At 48.6% G+C, this 20,613-nt stretch overlaps 2 protein-coding genes and 1 long non-coding RNA gene across 8 annotated transcripts in view; 1 reads left to right on the forward strand and 2 right to left on the reverse strand.

Moving 5' to 3' along the window:
• LOC100848208 (uncharacterized) lies at positions 1-1,524 on the reverse strand. Its single transcript, XR_809613.4, has 3 exons — positions 1,480-1,524; positions 762-812; positions 1-391 (listed from the first exon to the last, which is right to left on the reverse strand). It is a non-coding gene; the product is annotated as an uncharacterized lncRNA (long non-coding RNA).
• Positions 1,525-1,803: 279 nt separating this feature from the next.
• On the forward strand, positions 1,804-12,280 carry C11H2orf49 (chromosome 11 C2orf49 homolog). Of its 2 annotated transcripts, XM_024999027.2 has the most exons (5): positions 1,804-1,969; positions 3,616-3,782; positions 7,284-7,659; positions 9,477-9,551; positions 9,955-12,280. In XM_024999027.2, the coding sequence occupies exons 1-4, from the start codon at positions 1,871-1,873 to the stop codon at positions 9,531-9,533; spliced, it is 699 nt and encodes a 232-aa protein (XP_024854795.1). In that variant the 5' UTR covers positions 1,804-1,870; the 3' UTR covers positions 9,534-9,551; positions 9,955-12,280.
• Positions 12,281-14,112: 1,832 nt separating this feature from the next.
• Positions 14,113-20,613, reverse strand: part of FHL2 (four and a half LIM domains 2) — a 54,093-nt gene continuing 47,592 nt past the window's right edge. For all 5 annotated transcript variants that reach the window (XM_059891157.1, NM_001046046.2, XM_005212433.5 and 2 more), the window contains exons 4-6: positions 15,996-16,165; positions 15,138-15,324; positions 14,113-14,577 (exon numbers count right to left, since the gene is read on the reverse strand). In XM_059891157.1, coding sequence (XP_059747140.1) covers positions 14,426-14,577; positions 15,138-15,324; positions 15,996-16,165 — 509 coding nt within the window. In that variant the 3' untranslated portion in view covers positions 14,113-14,425. The remainder of the gene's footprint in view (positions 14,578-15,137; positions 15,325-15,995; positions 16,166-20,613) is intronic.

Consider the following 20,613-nt stretch of genomic DNA (forward strand, 5'->3'; position numbering starts at 1 on the left):
TGTGGAACAAATGGAACTTTTTTTCTGTAACTGAACTTTATTTCTACTTTAAGCCCCACTTAGCTGCCAGTGACAATAATCTTATCACAGGAGGCCAGCGCTCTTCCTCAGGGCTGTGTCTGGTTAGGGAATGTGTAAGGTGCCAGGACAAGGAGAAACAGGAGATGTCTGGTCCTCAAATCTCTGGTCCCGCACGAATTCAGAGGCGCTCTTTGTCCATTCTGGGGTTTGGTTTTCAGTCTTGTGGTTTAGGTGCTGACAAGCCTGGCTTGAAGCCTCCAATCATGGTGTCTGCCCGGCTTGCAAGTCAGATGCCTGTAGCTTCCTTGCTTCGATGTGGCAGAAGTCTCTTTCAGGTGGCCCTTCTGCCTGTACACGTTCAAAACAGCACCTCAAAAATCGTTAGAAAGGCAAATTATCCCCCGCCCTACTTCTGCACCAGAAACTGATTAAAACACAGCAGACCACCTGTTTTCAGAGGCTCTTCTCTCTAAGGCTCTTCCTAGGATGGAGTGAGGGCAGGCATTACCAAAGACCCTGTCTCTCCTTCCCCTGGAGTGGGGAGGGCGCTGGAACTTTACCAATACTTCCTCCTCTCTGACTCTTGATTTTATTCTTCTGCCCTGGGGACACTCCTATGCTGAAACGTTTGTTTCAGAGGCACCAATAGTTATCTTAAAAGGATTTCGTTTTAACCAGGGAAGTACTTCTAGTTTTAAACTGGAAAATACGAGGAAAAAAATAAAAAGCACAAGTCTTACCTGCCATAAAACGTTTTTGCTGATGAAGAGCTTGAGACATCAGGTTAAGTCCTGAAAACCACAGGGGGCGGGGGGGGGGGGGGGGGGACAAGAACCGGTAGTCACATTTCAGGTAGCTAGAGGTAACAGGCAATGGCACCCCACTCCAGTACTCTTGCCTGGAAAATTCCATGGGCGGAGGAGCCTGGTAGGCTGCAGTCTATGGGGTCGCTAAGAGTCGGACATGACTGAGTGACTTCACTTTCTCTTTTCACCTTCATGCATCGGAGAAGGAAATGGCAACCCATTCCAGTGTTCTTGCCTGGAGAATCCCAGGGACGGGGGAGCCTGGTGGGCTGCCGTCTATGGGGTCGCACAGAGTCGGACATGACTGAAGCGACTTAGCAGTAACAGCAGCAGAGGTAACAGGGGAGGGATTTGCCCTACTTTGGCTCCATCTTCAAAACAGTGTGAGGGGCGTTATTCCCATTTCACAACTGGGGAAACTAAACCAACGTGCGTCTGTGTCCCCGGCACTTCTCGGTTGCTCTTTCATGTGTGAGTAGGTTCATTCAGAGTATTATTTCGGGAACAAATACTTGAGTGCCTACTATGTGCCGGGCGCTGGGTTCCAGGGAATTAAAGCCTTTGGCCTTACATCATATTGAAAGAAGATTAGGAAACAAACAATAAAAAAGTTCAAAAAATAAAACCAAGAAGTTTTCATAATACTACTCACCATATTTACACTAACTTCTACCGGCCTCCCTTGCCGTCTTCCCGCGAGGCTGCCCTTGGACTCCCATTGGTTTCTGTCTCTGACGTCATAGGAGGCGCGACCAGGCGCGACCAATCGTGGCTCGTGAACTTCGCCTTTTCCTCTCTTCCTGCCAGACTGGAAACGCCAGTTTCCTCTGCAGCGAGCTCTTTCACTTCTTTATGCCTCCGGGGATATTCCCCGGTTAGAGCCCGCCCAGCATCCTAGCCTTCCCGGAGAGGCGGAGCGCGACGCGCGGCACATACAGAGTGACTACACACCCGAGGCCGCCGCGCCTGCCGTGACGTCACTTCCGGGACGCTTGCTCGCGGGAGACTTGTGGGTAGCCGGCCGGGGTCTCCTGGCGACGACGATGGCGGGGGATGTGGGCGGTCGCAGCTGCACGGATTCGGAGCTGCTTCTGCACCCGGAGCTGCTGTCCCAGGAGTTCCTTCTCCTCACCCTGGAGCAGGTGCGGCGCGCTGCTGCGGGCGGGCCTGCTTCGGGGAGGCGCTGGGACTTGAGCTCGCCCCGAGTAGTCCTCGGCGGCACCCGACACACCCGCCGCCGCCGTGCCAGCCGCCGGATCGAGCCGTTCTCCGCCCCGCGCGGACCGGCCGGGTCTCCGCCCTTGCATGTCGAGAGAGAGACGTCCTCAGAGTTCTAGGGACTCCTGGGAGTTAGGAATACTCTTTTGGGATTCCGATGGCTCGGAAAGGGGAGTCCAGACGACCCCCGCGGCCTGGGTGTGATCAAGGGCCTGCCAAGAGGGGCTGGGGAAGGTCGTGGAAGAATGGGAACAAGGGGTGGCGGTCCCCGGCTGCCGGCCTGGAGGGCATCGGAGAAGTCGTCCGTTCTCCACACTCACTGAGTTCAAAGATGGGGAAACTGAGCCCCAGACAGGTGGAGTGACTTCAGTGTTCACACCGCCGTTAGATGGTGCCCCCGGAGAACTCAGGGCTCCTGGCTCTCAAAGCAGCGTTTGCTGTTTTTCAGCTGTTGTGGCCTCTGATAGCAGACGAAAGATAAGACCAAAAAAAAAAAAAAAAAAATGTTGAGTTTTGTCGTACTCTAGAGCACCAGGAACTGTGTTCAGTATTGTGCAGCAGCCTGGATGGGAGGGGGGTTTGGGGGAGAATGGATCTGTGTATATGTACGGCTGGGTCCCTTTGCTGTCCACCTGAAACTATCACAATATTGTTAATCGTCCAGTATAAAAAAGTTTTTTTTTTTTAAGTGATGAGTTTTGTTTAAAGTGGAGAATTGCTGAAAACTTTGGGGGGTTTTAAGTGGCATGTTTTGTTATTTTCCTTTTGTTTTTCCCCTCAATACTCTTTCTCTGGTTTCTTCAAACCCGGCCCTCTCACCTCCCACCCCCCACCCCGCACCTCGGTAGAATTTTTTAGAGATATCAATTACCTTTTTTCCCTGTGGTTGTGAAACTTTTTAGGTCCCTCATAGTCACCCCAGCATGTGTGAAAACACAGACTGCTGGGTTCAATGCACAAAGTTTCTGGTTCAGTAATTTTGAAGTGTGGCCTGAGGAGTGCCATTTTTAACAGGTTCTTGCAGCTGGTCCAGAGATCAGTTTGAGAATCGCTTTGAGGTCTGGGTGGTGAGCTCAGGTTTAATATAGTTTCCCAAGAAGGGAAACTTGGGGAAGAACATAGGGGGTGAGACCTCCAACCCGCCCATCTGCTCATGACAGTAGCTCTCTAGATACCTTTCTGACAGGATGGAGTAACTGTTATCATTGCTTGCTTGCTTTTGTCTGGTCTCCCCAGACAGTTCCCAGTTTGCAGTTGCATTCATAGGTTAAGATGCTGCTACTGGGAATGGCCTTTATGCCTCCTGTGTGGGTTGAGCAGCGTGGACTGCTGTCCTTCCACACTGAGAACACATGACCATTGTCTTTAGGATGAAGCTGGACAGAAAACTTGAAGAGCTTAGCCTTTCTATAGTACCGCTTCTTGCAGCAGCATACAGGATGTTAGGCACGTGTCCAAACATGAAAGTGGCTTTATACTTGTTATCTCAGCACTCATGTCTTACCCTGTTTGATAGGTGCTTAAAATGAAGGCTGTTGTTTTGAAATTACTTTTGCTTCCTTTTGCACAGAAGAACATAACTGTTGAAAATGACATGAGAGTAAACAAAGACAGCCTGACCGACCTTTATGTTCAGCATGCAATACCACTGCCTCAGAGGGATTTGCCAAAGAGTAGATGGGGGAAAATGATGGAAAAGAAGAGAGAACAACACGAGATAAAAAAGGAGACAAAAAGGTACTTTTTCTGTGGTTCTGGTTATTGTTTTATATGCCTGAACAATCTTGCTTTTCTTTTTCCCCAGGTGAATTTAGGTAAAAAAATACTTGCTCAGCTACTGTTTATTGAGTATAGGCATTGTGCTGTAGTGTAAATAAAACTGACCGAACTCCTTGCTCAAATTTGAATTGGGAGAAACACAGTAAAAAAGTTAAGTCAAATGCAGGCCACGCTGCAGTGTGGTAAATGCGAAGGAGAACAGTGACATGGGAAGAGGGATGACAGCTGTGGGTGAAGTGCCCAGGGACAGCCGCGCTGAGAGGTGACATTTCAGTGGAGAGACCTGTGGAAAGTAGGGGGTGAGCCAGGCTCTGGGCCGAACACGAGCGCCAGGCCAGGGGTGTGTCCGCACGATGGCCAGAGCAGCCTGGAGGCAGGCGGGGCCAGGCAGGGAAGGCGGCGCAGAGGCTGAGCGCGGGAGGACCTGGGCTGCCCTGAGATGAGCAGCCACCGCAGGATTTCCAGCAGAGAGATAATACCGCCTGATGCACATGTTAAGAGGTTTACTCTTGGCTGCTATACCGAGACGTGGTTTAAGGTTGGGGGAGGGTGGCGGAACCAGGCCGGGTGTTGTTCTGTACTCCTGGCAGTGGACAGTGGCGATTCTGGGGGAGGTACTGGACTTGGTCAGAAACATTTGGGGTCTGGTTGTGTTTTGGAGGCAGAGCCAACAAGATTTATTAAAGTAGGAGGGAAAAATGGAGTCAGATAAGGCCATGAGGTCTGTGAAAAAAACAGAAATAAAGAGATGGTTGTATCACTTCCATAAACCCCAGAAAATTTTAAATTCCAGAAAAATGTTCGTCAAACCACAAGCAGATAAATTTCCTTTTGTACATTTAATTAGTCAGCATAGTTAGTTAGGACGAAGTATCTTAAGATCTCTAAGTGGCCTAATTAATTATTTTCCTGTGTCTATTTCATTACATTGGGTGCTATTGATTAATCACTGAATATTTTTTTTAGAGCCTCACTGTCCTTGGCAGTGCAGACAGTGGGAGAAGATGGAATGAGAGGGCTGCAGAAGGAGCACCTTAGCTCTGAGTTAGTGGTTTTAATCTCTAGTGACGAAGAAAGATTCCTGACTGACGGGTGATTATTTCCCACTTCTGAGAATAGTGGAAGAACATCCCACCTGTGTCATCTGTGTATAGTCTTTTGGCGAACAGGTGTGTGTACAGTCTCAGTGTTGATCGGAACACAGTCAGCTCAGGATGAGCGTATTTCTTACAGGCCCCCGAGGCGGTGCTGATGCTGCTGGTCCCTGGTAGGACTCTCAGTAGCAGAGCGGAAGTGTTTTTCCTAATAACTGGTTGTTCAAGTTCTTTTAACATGTCTAACTGAAAGTGCCCCCCCACCCCATCCCGGCCAAGACGTTTGTTTCACTTGAGGTCTAATTAATACTGAACAAATGAATGCTTTTATTATTTATACTTACAATTAAGAGTGGAAATTAGGTTTTCAGAAACTGAATGTGAAGACTTGGCAGTTACAAACTTAAAATTATATAAATGTTACAGTTAGTTTAGAAAATGCCTGGACTTAAGGACTTTTAATGAGTGGGGTCAGATGTCCTGTCAATTCCTTGGTGTAAGCTGCCAGTATGGTGGTTTAGTGTAGTTTTGTAGTTTGTTAGCCTTTCTAAATAATCAGTGATACATGGGCAGGATAACTCTGTCAACAGGATGGTAATTTTTAAAAGTTAAAATTTTTTGTTGTTGTTCAGTCAATGAGTTATATCCAAGTCTCTGTCCATGGACTGTAGTACACCAGGCTTCCCTGTCCTTCACCATCTCCCTGAGTTTGCTCAAACTCATGTCCATTGAGTCAGTGATATCATCCAACCATCTCATCCTCTGTTGTCCCCTTCTCCTGTCCCTAATCTTTCCCAGCATCAGGGTCTTTTCCAGTGAGTCAGTTCTTTACATGAGGTGGCTAAAGTATTAAAGCTCCAGCTTCGGCATCAGTCCTTCCAATGAATATTCCGGGTTGATTTCCTTTAGGATTGACTGGTTTGATCTCCTTGCTATCCAAGGGACTCTCACGAGTTCTCCAGCATCACAGTTCGAAAGCATCAGTTCTTCAGCACTCAGCCTTATTTATGGTCCAGTTCTCACACTGGTACATGACTACTGGAAAAACCATAGCTTTGACTTATAGGGACCTTTGTTGGCAAAGTGATGTCTCTGCTTTTTAATATGCTGCCTAGCTTTGTCATAGCTTTTCTTCCAAGGAGCAAGAGTCTTTCAATTTCATGGCTGCAGTTACCATCCATAGTGATTTTGGAGCCCAAGAAAATAGTCTATCACTGTTTCCATTGTTTCCCTATCTCTTTGCTACGAAGTGATGGGACTGGATGCCATGATCTTAGTTTTGTGAATGTTGAGTTTTAAGCCAGCTTTTTCACTCTCCTCTTTCACTTTCATCAAGAGGCTTTTTAGTTCCTCTTCACTTTCTGCCATAAGGGTAGTGTCATCTGCATATCTGAGGTTGTTGATGTTTCTCCCGGCAATCTTGACTCCAGCTTGTGAGTCATCCAGCCTGGCATTTCGCATGTTGTACTCTGCATACAAGTTAAATAAGCAGGGTGACAATATACAGCCTTGATGTACTCCTTTCCCAGTTTTGAACCAGTTGATTATTTCATATCCGGTTCTAACTGTTGCTTCTTGTCTTTTATACAGGTTTCTTAGGAGACGGGTAAGGTGGTGTGGTATTCTGATCTTTTGAAGAGTTTTCCACAGTTTGTTGTGATCCACACAGTCAAAGACTTTAGCTTCGTCAGTGAAGCAGAAATAGATGTTTTTTGGAATTCCCTTGCTTTTACTATGATCCAGTGAATGTTGGCAGTTTGATCTCTGGCTCCTCTGCGTTTTCTAAATCCATCTTGTACATCTGGAAGTTCTTAGTTCATGTATTGTTGAAACCTATCTTGAAGGATTTTGAGCACTACCTTGCTAGCATGTGAAATGAGTGCAATTGTGCGGTCGTTTGAACATTCTTTGCCTTTCTTTGGGATTGGAATGAAAACTGACCTTTTCCAGTCTTGTGGCCACTGCTGAGTTTTCCAAATTTGCTGGCATATTGAGTGCAGCACTTTCAAAGCACTATCTTTTAGGCTTTGACACAGCTCAACTGAAATTCCGTCACCTCCACTAGCTTTGTTCGTATAATGCTTCATAAGACCCACTTGAAGTTTTAGGGTTAGTTGATGGATTGATGCTCTAAAAATAACTATGTCTTCTGTATACATGAAAGATAACTAAATTTTTGTTGATAAATTTTGTAAAGTTCAAAGCAGCAGAAAGTTATTTCATTTAGGGTAAACATAGAAAACTTCATTTCCAGTAGTCCTACTTAGATTAGGCAAATCTTTTTTGATCATTTTAGCTTTGAATTCCAGGGAACTGGTTTGCCATTCAGAGAGTACTTTTCATGAATACATCTCTGTGATTTCAGGAGTAGCCCTGCAGATGGGTTGCGGAAAAGACCCCTCATTGTGTTTGACGGAAGTTCAACAAGTACAACCATAAAAGTGAAGAAGACGGAGAACGGGGATAATGACCGGCTCAGGCCCCAGCCCCAGGCGAGCGCTACCAGTAATACCTTTAGAAAATCGTCAGATTCTTCCTCAAGTGTTTCACCCCTAGTTTTGTCTTCCAATTTGCCTACGAACAATAAAATGGAACACGGTAATAATGACAATAAGCAGAACCATGACTTAACACATAGGAAAAGTCCCTTGGGCCCTGTGAGGTCGCCGCCTTTGTCGCCTGTGGGAGCCACTCCCGTGAAGTTAAAGCGAGCTGCTCCCAAGGAGGAGGCCGAGGCCTCGGTGAGTGCTGCCTCGCGGTGCGTGCCAGCTGCATGCCTGGGGTCCGTTCTGCAGAGGTGTCTCGTTTCTACGTCTCATTCCCTGTGTGTGGCCCTGGGATCCATGATAAGCTAATGTCTTTTAAAGTGCACTCAGTTTATTTCTGCTTAAAACATGTAAAGGGAGTGCCTTTTGGGCACTTTTCCTAGATTGTGCTCTTAGAACTAAAGGAGAGAAGTAGTCCTGTGTTAGCAAGACTCAGAATGTTAACTCGGTTGGGCAGGGTTACACATTTATTAAACGGCATTGTAGATATTGACCTTGAATTGGTCTGTTTTGCACTTACCTTAAAATCACACCAGAGTCTTTAGGGTTTACCAGTTGCCTCTCCCTCCCCCCTCACATGCACCTGTCTTTAGGAGGATGGAGGTGGTTTGGGAGACGCTGCTCTGTTAGGCTCCACTAGACTTACTGTCTGAATGCTTGCATTTCAAATGGCAGATCTGTAGAGTTGCCAGAATATATTGAGTTTAATTATGAGATTTTACATACATATATATGTGCAGTTTTATAGCTTTCACTCCTTGTCTTAGTTCATTCAGGCCGATATTAACCACAGACGCCGCTGACTGGGTGGCTCCAACAGTAAACGTTCGTTTCCTGCAGCCCTGGAGACTGGGGCTCACAGTCAAGGCAGACTCAGCGTCTGGTCAGGGCCCACTTCCTGGTTCAGAGTCAGCCGCTCCCTCTGCGTCCTCTCCTGGCAGAAGGGGCAGGATGCTCTCTGGGGTCTGTTTTATGGGGGCAGGCACTCATCCCCTTCATGACCTAACTGCCTCCCAGAGGCCCCCCTCCAGCACCGCCACCTTGTGGGTCAGGATTCAGCACAGGGAGTTTGAGGGACAAAGGTATTCAGTCCACAGCATTCCTGTATATTCTTCAGCTTTGTTATCATCTTCATGTTCTATGTCAAAGAGATCAAGACTGACTAGTTGAGACCTAAATAGCAGACCCCGGAGAGAGAGCTGCAGTGACCTGACCAGCCCACAATTCTCGTTTCAGTTCATTGTTCAGACTTCTTTCAGCCGCCCCCTGTGGTGGGTACAGTAGGTCTTCCCATTTCACAGATGAGGAAGAAGCTGCCTCAATAATTTAAACAAACTAGGGCTCCAGTCTGTAGTTGAGTTCAGGTCTGCTTGACCCCAGCACACGTGCTTCTGATGACGCCACGCTGCTTCTGTCCTCAGTCACTGCTGGGGGCATGGGGGGAGAGGAGAGGTGGAACTGTGAGGGAGGCCCTTGAATATTATGGTCAGTGAGCACTGAGGATTTTTTTTTCCCCCAAGCTCTTGGAAAGCACTTTTCTACTCAGAAAACTTTCATTCTTTGAGAGATGTGACTTTTCTTTTAAATCTTGTACTCAGATCATAGACTGTGAGGTTGGGGTGCGATGGGCCCCGCAGGGAGGAAGCAGGTCTGGAATGGCTGTCGTTCTCATCTCTGAGTGTAACTGGGGGCGCTTCCAAAAAACCCCGCTGGGGTCAGGGTCACGTTCCAGCACTTCCTGAGGGTGTTGGTTGAGTTGGCTCTGGGGTGAGGTCCAAGCCTGGTCATGTCTGTGCCCCGGGCCAGTCTGTCCAGCAGACATCTGAGAACCGCAGCTGTGAACACAGGACTGGGGGCTGGCCTTCTTTCCTGCTGCCTCCAGTTCCTCCACCAGGCGGCAGCAGTGCGCCACCATTCCTGTGTCAGCGGTCAGTCTTGGTGTAAAATATGCCTTTGGGTTATCCTTCGACATTTGTGCAAGTGTGCACTGACTTCTGCTCCTGTGTTTTCAGATTAACCTGAAACCCCCAGAAGCCAAGAGGAAGATACAGCATGTGACATGGCCGTGAAGGAAAGTTTCCAAAAATGTAAATATAACTGTAACTGTAGTTTTTCAAGCAAGTTCACATATATTGACAGTATTTACAGAGATCTTGATTATTGTGGAATTTTCTTAAGAGGTTTAAATTAGGTTCAAAAAAAATAAAGTCCTTTTCTTTCCCTTTCTCCCTCCTTTCCTTCCTGTGGGGGGTGGGGGTGGAAATCTTGCCTTTCATTCTCTGATTAGGAAGGAATTTCTTTTTAAACAAGTGGTGTAGTAAAGTCATTTATATTGGCCCTAGTCACATAATTAGCTGCAAGTCTGGTATAAAATATTTGTTGAATTTTAAGAATTATGCTCAATTGTCTGTTTTGGTCTTTGGGTAAATTTGAGGGTTTTTTTAAACTCAAATACATTAGAAATTCATGATTTTTATTTCTTTTCCCAAGCAAAAGAATATAGCAGTTCATCACAGTGTTTTAGTGAGTACTGCCAGAGTCCTCTTCAGGGTTCCCCATGGAGAGCATGTTTGCAGTGCTGCCAGCTACCTGCTCAGAACATTCAGAGGACACTGCTGTCCTTGACGCCCATGTTGCCTCTTTGCATAGAAGCCAAAAGGGAGCCCAGTGCTGTTCCTGCTCCTTCTTCCCTTTAATTGTGAGTTGATTTTTGGAGAGTAAACTGCCCAGGCCTTGGATGCTCCTGCCACGTAGTCATGGCAGCTCTGACCTCCCTCTCAGTCAGGAATCACTCCTTCCTGGGAGCGTAATCTTTTCCAAGTGAAGGTGGCTTTAAGCTCTTGAGGGGAGTGATCCTGTTGGAGGTGGTATCTGATGGCAGGAGACTCGGGGGATAGGAAGAGAGGGTAGAAGGCCAGAGCCTGAGGATCAGGAAGCCATGTGCAGTTGGCAGGAGAGAGGCCGCTGAGTCTGGGGGTTGCTCAGAGCAGCGCGGGGCAGTGGGGGTACTGCGGAGGCACCAGAGGTTTCATGGTGTGTGAAGTGGTGTCACTCCAGTCCACTAGCAGAAGTCATTGGGGAGACACGCTAGCCTCGTGCTCATGAGTTCCCAGGTCCGTGTTCTGCCGTGTGTTTCTGACCAAGGTCAAGGGCACTTCACATTCTTCCTCCTATGAGTGACCCTCAGATTGGAGTTTTCCTTCCTAGAGCAGTTCATCCCTTTGTTGATTTGTTAAAACAAGCATTTTAGCTCTGAATCGCCTTACAAAACATTCATTCAGCCTTGAAGATAGGTACTATACCCAAACTTTAACCCTACAGTTTTCAGCCTTTCTGCCTTTATCTAGACTATAAATCCGTACACATAAGACAAAACTGACAGACACTAGTGCTGTGTCAGTTGTTAATGTTAAGGTAAATTGTTAAACATGCTTTGTTATCTGCAGGGCTGACATCTGGGTATGTTAAAGGACAACCATAATCCTACACATACTGTGTGTAAAGGGAGATTTTGCAAGTGCAGATTTTAGGGTAGAATGGCAGATTGTATTTTATGTTCTGCTGTCTCCTCTTCCATTTGCATCTCTCTCCTAGTTAAGAGAGAGTTAGCTGTTGACAGTTTTACGTCAGTGGAAACTTGTTTTTAGTTACTCAATAAAAATAATTTTTAATTTGTATATTTAACTTACAGAGTAGGTTGGTAATAACAGCTGAACTGTGTAACATTGTTGCTTCAAATTGAAGTTTATATTACGAACATTCAGCGTCAGTGCTCATATAGCAGCATATTATTGAGCCGTTTTGAGTTTGAAGAGTGGAGAAGCCTCAGCCAAGTACTGTGGGTCACGTTCGCCAAATCCGAGCACAGAGTGGACATGGCTCCGTGGGCGATGACAGCGGTCCCAGGTCACTTTATGGGCTTGTCTCCAGGCCTTGACCTGAGCGGCACTCAGGTGGACCGCCCCTTGCTCCTTGACAGGGGCCATCTGGTAGCTTGGATGAAGTGAGTGAAGGGTGGGTGGTCAAGTCAGGTGGCTCCCGATGTAGGCACATGTCTACTTCCTAGGCACGTGGGCTCCTATGCCTCTCCCTCTTTGCTCCCGGTTTTCCTTTTTCATACTCTCCTCTCCCACAGTTCTACTTTCTCTGCTCCTTCTCCTTCACCCTATAGATCCTGAACTCCAGGCTTACATTTATTTGCAAGTCAGATTGCTTGGCCCGCTGATCACTGAGGCCAGAGCTAGGTGAGCCCCGTCCTCCTTGCGGACCAGACGCTGGTGCAGGGGTCCGAGAGGGTCTGTCGCCCAGTGGCCGAGGAGGCGGGCAGTTCACCAGAATCTCTTTGGGCAGCGACCAGGCACTTTGCAAATACCACTATGAGGCCATCATATCTCTGCTAGTATTAAAATTCTTCAGAATTGTAATTCTTATTTGAAACAGCATTTTGGTTGACTTAAGTTTTGAGAGATGATTCTAAAACTGATCTAGAGACTCATTCAATAGCAACGACCTTCTAAAAACTTGGATTAAGTGAAACTGCCTGTAGGTGAAGTCATAGGTCTGTGAGACATCCTTCCTCTGGGGGTTGCTGTGGAGCTTGTCATCCTTAGAGCCTCCGGAATGGCCATGTTTTAAGGGTGCTCTTTTATTACATGCTGGTTTTGTAATTCGGTACAGAGAGTTTACAGAGAGTTTAACCTTGTAATATACATTTTTGTATGTCGACAGTCTTTTAAGTAGCCTTATCCTTATTTAAATAAAAGGAGTAAAATTACTGTCTGTCATTCATAACAAAAATAAAATGTAAAAACATGTAGTGATTTGATTTTTTTTTGCTGTATAGAAACTTGTTTATTCCTTATAGTACAACCTTCTGTACCTGGATCGACTTCTCAGTAGTCTAGCCATCCTGGGCCTGCGTGAGGGCTGAGTGGGGGTCCTTGGGCTACCCACTGGTGGCCCTGTTCTTCCAGGGACGGAGCCACCAGCCCCCATGGTCCTCGGTCAGCTGTCCTGGCAAACGTGGACTCAGCAGAGGCTCAGCTGAGCGGGATTTGTTTCTGCAGTAATCTTGAAAAAGTTATCTCTTATTTTTTTACTGATGTTTTACTGTTGGAAATTGAAGCTCTAAATTAACTAAGGAATTTGGAAAAGCCTCAGGTGACTTTCTACCTTGAACTTAAACGTAGATCTTTTCTTTTGTTTGGACAGAAGAGACCAAAAAAATCTCATTTCCATGCAGATCAGTTTTCCCACAGTGCCTTTTGCTGACTGATGTACTCTGTGCTGTCTGTACTGAGCTCGGTCGTCTTCCTTGTTGTGGCAGAAAAGATAAAGACGTGAGTTAGGTAAGTTCCTGCTCAGGATGGTAGATAATCGCAATGATAGGAGGAAACTCAGACTCTGCAGTTGAACAGTGAGGGATGGGGGTGGTGAGGAGCGTTAGGGAAGGTCCTCCAGGAAGAGATGGTGCTTTAAGGGGAGGCAGCTTGGAAAGCTTTCAGGAGAAGAGTCCTGTTTGTCGTGGGGTTCAAAGGACTGTGTGGTCGTTGCTGCTCTGCCCATAAAAGGCAGAGTCTGCGTCCCACTGCTGGGTGTGGAACCGGTCAAGTGCTCACGCTTGGACCCATGCTACAGCTGTGGGAAAAGCCCACCGGAGAACTGTGTCCCAGCCAGCAGTCAGCATGCCCCAAGACCCCTGACTGTGGGTCACCCTTCTCCACTGCCAGATGAGACCAGCGCTGGCAGCTGATTCGGAATCATGAGGAGCAGAAAGTGTTGGGGTTCTTTGCTCCCAGCCCTGGATAACTCAGACACCAGCTAGGTGCAGAATGAGGGTCTCATGGCAGAAAGGCCGCTGTGGTTCAGATCAGTGAGAACAGGGAGCCTATTATGAAATTACCCAGAAACCAGGGGTGGGGGCGGGGGGCAGGGGCCAGATAACCTAGGATTTACACAGCCGTGTAGGAATTAGGATTTGATTCTAAGGGTAACTGGAAACTGTTAACTGTGTCCAGCCTTAACTAAGCGTTCAGTTTAATCAAAGAACAGATATAAGACTAGTTCAGTAAGTACATAATAGCTCTATACATTTTTTCTAGTAAAAATTATTGATCTTTTTAAAGCATATTTGAACTTATATATATATATAGACTAATAATTAAAGCTTTTGTTGTTGCTGTTTGGTTGCTAAGTTCTGTCCAACTCTTAGCAACCCTGTAGCCTGCCAGGCCCATGCATGGGATTTCCTAGGCAATAATACGGGAGTGGGTTACCATTTCTTCCCCAGGGGGATCTTCCTGACCCAGGCATTGAACAGGCATTGAACCTGCGTGGCATGCGGAATCTCAATTCCCTGAGCAGGGATTGAACCCATGGCCCCTGGAAGGGGGACATGGAAGCGCAGAGTCTTAAGCAGTGGACTGTCAGGGAAGTCCCATAAAGTGTTGTTGATACTCAGAACCTGCATGTTTCATCACCAGATCACACACTGCGCCTGGCAAAAGATTTTGCCCTGGATACCTTTATTGTAAGCCATGTCATCTTGCTTGCAGCCCCACACGGCAGGAAGTTACACCGGAAGTACCAGCTCCTTATTACCTTACCATAGTTAAGAAACGGTCAAGTTTGTGACAAACTGCACTTAAATACGCGTGAAAGAAATGTTTATAAAGATATCACTCAAAATGATTTTTACACTCGGATTGGTCTCGCTTGATTACAGAGTCAAAACCCTTTCCCGCCTAAGGTTCCCATGAGTTTTCTCCTTCCCATGCACAGAGTGTGGATTAAAGGACTTAAACAGGTGAGTATCGCTGAGAAGCGCAGAGGAAAGTCCCGCAGTGGCCAGGGGACCGGGTTGCAGCATTGCCCGGTGGCAGGCGGAGGAAGCAAACAGCGTCTGCGTGCAGCTCGAGCAGGGACCTGGGTAGGTGGGGGAGTCAGAGTAGTGGGGAGTCGCTCAGATGTCCTTCCCGCAGTCGGGGCACAGGATGTCATCCCTCTCCGTGAGGAAGCCTCGCCCCACCAGCGACAGCGAGCACTTCTTGCAGTTGAAGCAGTCGTTATGCCACTGCCGCTCCTCGAAGGAGATGTACTTGGTGCCGCCCAGTCCTGCGGAGGCAAGAAGAAGACACGGATGAAGATGGAGAGGGAGCTGGGCAGCCTGGCTCCTGTACTATAGACAGTGTGAACCTCTTACAACTTCGAGGGGCTGGGCTCCACGTTTAAATTAGATTCCACACTCAGGTTGGGGAGCTCCTGAGCCTCAGAAAAATAAGACGGGCCAGCATTACATGGTCATCACTCATCATGAGACTCCTGCTGTGTGTGTGTATTCCTCCTACTGTGCATCTGGGAACTGATTTCTGTTACTCCTTCACTGCGCACCTCAGGTCTGGTGTTCGGAAGTTTCTGGATGTAAAGAATGAGGGAGAAGAGAGGTGGAACGTGGCCTCACGGAGGAGACGCTGCGTGGGCCGGGGTGGAGGGGTGGACTCTCCTGCACAGGGTGGTGGAGCTGAGAGCGGGTTAGGAGGATGTGTGCAGAGAAAACCATCCTTTACTGAAACAATAGGACCTTGTTTCAGTCTAAACACAGGCCCGGTTGCAAGCTAACACAGGACATCCGCGGGGAGGGACGGGGGTGATGCAGGCCCGGAGGGAACACTCACCGCTGATGGGGTTGGCGCAGCCGGCACACTTCTTGGCGTACAGGTCGCAGAAGCAGCCCAGGCAGTAGGCGAACTCGTCGCGGGACGTGAAGCGCTGGCCCGACAGCGGCTTCTTGCAGGCGGTGCACACGAAGCACTCGCGGTGCCAGGGCTGCTCCCGGTACGTGACGCCCCCGGTGGTGATGGGCTGCAGGTAGAGGGACCTCAGCTCCCGCCGCGCCCACTCCTCTGGAGGACGCACGGTCCTCGCCCCAGACACGCTCTCCAGACGGAAGGGCACCCCTGCCAGCCCCATCCCAATGCCCTCCACCGCAGACCCGGGTCCCCATCTGTGACCTGGGTACCAGGGTATCTGCCCGGGAAAGCGCCGCCTACTGGCTGGCAGGAGGGCAAAGCCAGAGACTGTAGCTCCGGCTAGGATGCAATGTCACCTGCCGTCCTCGGCAGCCCCGCCCGAGCGCAGGTCCCTTTGAGCATCTTTCTACCTCCAGGGGCACCTCCTTCAACAGTCTATTCAGCTACTCGGGCGTTAGAAGGAAGAGCCTTAGCAGACACCTGGGGTCAGTCAGCACCACGGTGGAACCGGCTTCTTGGAAGGCGTGGGGAATGAGCCCAGGGCCGGCCTCCTGACCGTGTCTAGTGCTGTTGGGACACAGCCCTGGACAGTATGATGAGTGGTCTGCTTCCACCCCCATCCCCACCCTGAGACCTTTCCAGTTTCCTTGTTTCCTCCCTGGCCCAGTCCAGGGCTGGTTTCTCATTTATTCAAGGAGAGCGGTGAGCAGAGGGACCTTGGGGATGGGAGGATGCTGTTTAGGAAAGGATGCCAGACAGACAGGCCGGGCGAGTAAGAGGTACCTTCTTGCACTGCACGCACTGCAGAGCATACTGCCTCTCATAGCAGGGCACGCAGAAGTTCTCGCTGTCCTTCGGGATGAAGCTCTTGGTTCCGATGGGCTGCTGGCATCGGTGGCAGATGAAGCAGGTCTCGTGCCAGCTGCTGCCCTTGTACTCCATCTTGCGGGTGCCTGTCGGGGGTCAAGGAGACAGCAGCTGAGTCGTTACTGACCACCCGGGAGGCCCAGTGACTGATGCTGAGAACCTGCCGCCCTCCAGTCCTGGGACCCGCATAGAGTCACTCCAGCTTGGAAGGCTCGCCTCTCAACCAGCATCTTTCCTATTTAGTTGATTCACAGCCACACACCTGGCTCCTGGAACAGAATCTGTACATAGTCGATACTTACATGTTGAACAGGATGATTATGAACATTAAGTGGAAAAAATACTTGTCTCTCAGCTTGTGAAATATTGACAGACACCTGGCACAGCTCAGATTCATCCTTAGGGAACATGAATCTGGAGCACGGGGACCAGAGGATGAACACCCATCTGGTTCCCAGCGGGATGGAAACTGATGCAGCCGGCCATGTAGACTGAGCTGTGATGAATCTTAGTGGTTAAAACCCACCTGCCTCACTTGTACTTCCATTGAACAATTTTCTGATCTTATCTCGATATTCCATTTCCTTCCGGAAAAAGTGCTATCAGCTGAGAGGTTTACATTATTTCTCAAGCAGACCAGAAATCAAGAAAACGCTGTTGGTTCACCCCTCCCCACTCCCCCATCAGGCTTGATTCACAGCAGGGAGGGCTGTATTTGTTTGGACTTCTTCCCTATATTTGCCAAAAAAAGAGCATGTGTCTGTTTATAGAAAGAGATGGTTTAAGTAAGAGAAATGTGTACGCGAGCTCCCTTTGTGAAGTACTACAGAAGAATTTGCAGGCTCCCCAGGTGGCGCTAGTGGTAAAGAACTGCTTCCCAATGCAGGAGACACGGGTTTGATTCTTGGGTGGGGAAGATCCCCTAGAGGAGGAAATGGCAACCCACTGGAGTATTCTTGCCTGGAGAATCCCCAGGGACAGAGGAGCCTGGTGGGCTACAGTCCATGGGGTCACAAAGAGTTGGACGTGACTGAAGCAACTTAGCAAGCACTTAGCATGCTCGCAAGGAAGGACTTAGGGAGAAGGAGCTTCTTGGGTGAGGAAACAGAAGGGTTCCTGGTCCTTGGGCAGCTCAGGGGCAGACCGGACTCCCCAGGTCATCACCAAGGTCTTCCCAGACACAGCTGCAACCCACCCGCTGGCTCATCCTCGACCATGGGCGCTGTTGTGTGGTTCTTTCCTCTCTGGCCACCCCCTGGGCGCACCTGAAGGACGGAGCTTACAGATAGAAGACGTGAGTCAGACTGAACTCAGATCAGGGAGCAAGGAGGGAGGCGGCTCTGGAGCTGGAGGCGGGGTGTGGGGGGCTTCGTGTTGGGACACAGGCATTGGGTAACTAGTTTTTAGCACTGAGGCTGAAATGACGCGGCCAAATTGTAGCTGGTTGGAAAGAGCTGAGCATCGCTCCAGAATCATGGCCTGCTTGTTTTAGCAGGTGTCATTGTTTTCAGGTTCACCTTCTCAGCTTCCTGGCCTTTTAGACCCCAGGCACCACCTCCCAGAGAGAGTACAAAACACTCAGAGTGTGTGTGCAGGGGGTAGGGAGCAAATGGTGATCTTCACAACTATGTGATTAAATTGTGAGGCAATGAATCCTGAAAATGGCAAAAATTACATCAAGCAATTAAATTTCAGGTAAAAATGATGGAAGGACTTTGCTGTAAATTCTAGAACCAAAATCTCCTTTGGTCTCTGGGATTTTAATTTCCCATGTACACCTCTGACACTAGTTCTTTTAACCTCTGACCTTCCCTCTGGTCACTCAGCCCAGACACCAAAGAATTTGTCCATAAATACCCGACAATCCCGAGTCTCACTAAAGCCTCCCAACCAAACCACACATGCCTTCTGCATGTTCAGAATGAGCCTCCTGTCCACCCCGGAGCTCAGGGAGATGTCCAGTCCTAGGTCCCAGGTCCCACCCAGGTTGGGTACCCACAGACCTGGTGCAGACCTTGTGGTCCTTGTGCAGAGTCGCCAGCAGGGGGCGGCAAAGCTCCTCCTTCTAAGGACGTGCAGATGAGGAGGAGCCAGGGGACCGAGTCCACCTGGAGGAAGGGGTGTCTTTCTGATTCAAAGGAGCAAGTGAGGAATCTGAAAACTAGCGAAGGCCTGGCAACAGCGTGAGGCTGCCTGGAAGCCGTGGTGCACCTTGGAGCCAGGGCTTAGCATCCCTGCGTGGGCTCGGGAGCCTCATACCTCGGACTGGTGACTCACAGCTGTGGGTGCTGAGTGGGGACACCTGCAGAAGCCGTGCTGCCAGTCTGCATTGCTCTCATCTTGATTTGGTTGTAGCACTTTTGAAAACCAAACCAAGGAAGGAAGCTAGCGCTCTGATCTAGTTTTGTGGGTTTTTTTCCTGTTTGGTTTTCTTAAGTATCTAGTACTTATTTTTGCAGGCCTTTTTGGGCACACCACCTCTGATGCCCGGTCCATTTCCTCTGCCAGATGTGCCCTCTTCTGACTTCTCCATCCACTGACATCAGGTCGACCTTGAGACTGCTCAAAGGTCACACCCCCAAGGGCCCCTTTCCTGGCTGCCTTGCTCTGACTTACTGCCTCCATCAAAGTAGACACCAGCCAGGCTTCTCCTAAAAACCCCAACAACAGAGATGGTGAGATGCATGTCCCTGGGGAGAAAGTGGGGCGGGGGGAGGGGGAGCAGCCCTCAGAGACCAGCCTGCCAGAATCAAGAATCATCTTGGTGGCCTCAGGGATTTTAGGAAAAATTCACCTCTTACTCTAAGGTATATTTGTCTTTGTCAAAACGGCAGTGAACACTTTTCTTCCCAATCTGGACTGCTGCCCTGGAAAGCTGTGTCTTTCACCATACGCATGGCCCTGGCTCGGGTCCCGGCGGCTGGGCATCCCCTGGGTCAGTCTCCTTGCAGAGTCAGTAGTCTGCCTCTAAATGATCCCTGTAGCCTAAGTTCTCTGCGTGTGTTGGCGCAACCCCAGCTGCTGTGTGACTAGCATGACTCTGCAGGGCACCTAGGTTTCTACAAGCTGACATTCATTCTATTGAAGCTGAAAATTTAAAACCCTCCATCGAACTTCATCCTGCACATCTTATCAGCGTGTTCACGGATACAGCAAATTTTAAAAATCACTCTTAAGGGGCGTGACTTTATGTTTGGTTCCATTCACCAATGTAGTGAAGTCCTTTAAAAGGACACTTAGAATGTAATGATCCCAATGCTGGAAAAGATTGCAGGCAAGTGGAAAAGGGGGCGACAGAGGATGAGATGGTTGGATGGCATCACCGAGTTAATGGATATGAGTCTGGGCAAACTCCGGGAGATGGTGAAGGACAGAGAAGCCTGGCGTGCTACAGTCCATGGGATTGCAAAGAGTCAGACAGGACTCAGCGAATGAACAACAAAATTTAATGTATTTGATATCCCTTCTAAGTTCGATGCCAAGGAGGACCTTGGCAAACTGGACTTCAGGTTTTTAAGTAATTGTTGATGAAGTGAGCTAAATATATAAATATAGTGGACAGATAATGATGGACAAACATGGACCATTATTCACAGCCTCAAAAACTAAGGTATCTTAAATGTCAAAAACATTTACAGATTAAGAAAATCCCCGTATAAAACCACAAACCTAAATCACTCAATTGCACACTTTTAGTTAGAATCAAAAAATTAATTTACTCTTGAGACCAATTTTCTTTCTAAACTTCACTCATGCTTTATCAGATTATTTAACACAATATTATTGCTCTGGGTTGGATTCTCCTGATAAGTGTGCCCTTAATTCTAAAGCTTCTCAGGACTAAAGAAAGCGCATCCTCCAAGAAGCCATCTTGAGGACAGACACTTTCTTGAGCAATTTGAGGGCTCCCCAGGCAGCAGCATCCTGCTTCCCAAGAGCTGGGGACCCTAGACCTGTGCCCTGCTCCCACCACCCTGAGCCTGGTTTGGGGGGCACACCCCAGAAGACAGTCAAAGGACAGAGGCCTCTCTTGATTTTATGTGGCTCTCTGGCAGAGAAGCCAGATTAACGAGGTCTCAGGTGGGATCGGCTGAAATTCCAGTTTACCTGGGAGTCCTGTATTTATTCGCTAAGTCTGGCAAGGTTACTGTCCAGTCGCCCCTTACTGGTCATACAGAGGATGTCACTGACACTCCGTGGCCGATGAACTATCCAGGGTCCAGATCTTAGGTTCTTCTTGCCCTTGCTTTGTGTGTCTAACAAGATTCATTTTTTGAATACTGTGTTAAAATATTTCATATAGCATTTTTGTCCATTCTGTTCTTTAAAAGAAGATTCCTCTCTCCCATAAAGCAAAGATCCCCCCCACCCCACCAAAAGCAAGGGACACAGTCCCATCCCCCCATCAAAAGACAGGTCATTCATCTCTGACCACTAGACCCAGCTGCGGTCAAGTCTGCCAGAATGTCACCCGCATGGGGCACAGCACCCAGCTCCAGGTCCAGCATGAGTGTGCAGGGGTGGAGGGGGGCGT

The sequence above is a fragment of the Bos taurus genome, chromosome 11 (genome assembly GCF_002263795.3).
Source record: "Bos taurus isolate L1 Dominette 01449 registration number 42190680 breed Hereford chromosome 11, ARS-UCD2.0, whole genome shotgun sequence".
Taxonomy (NCBI): Eukaryota; Metazoa; Chordata; class Mammalia; order Artiodactyla; family Bovidae; genus Bos; species Bos taurus.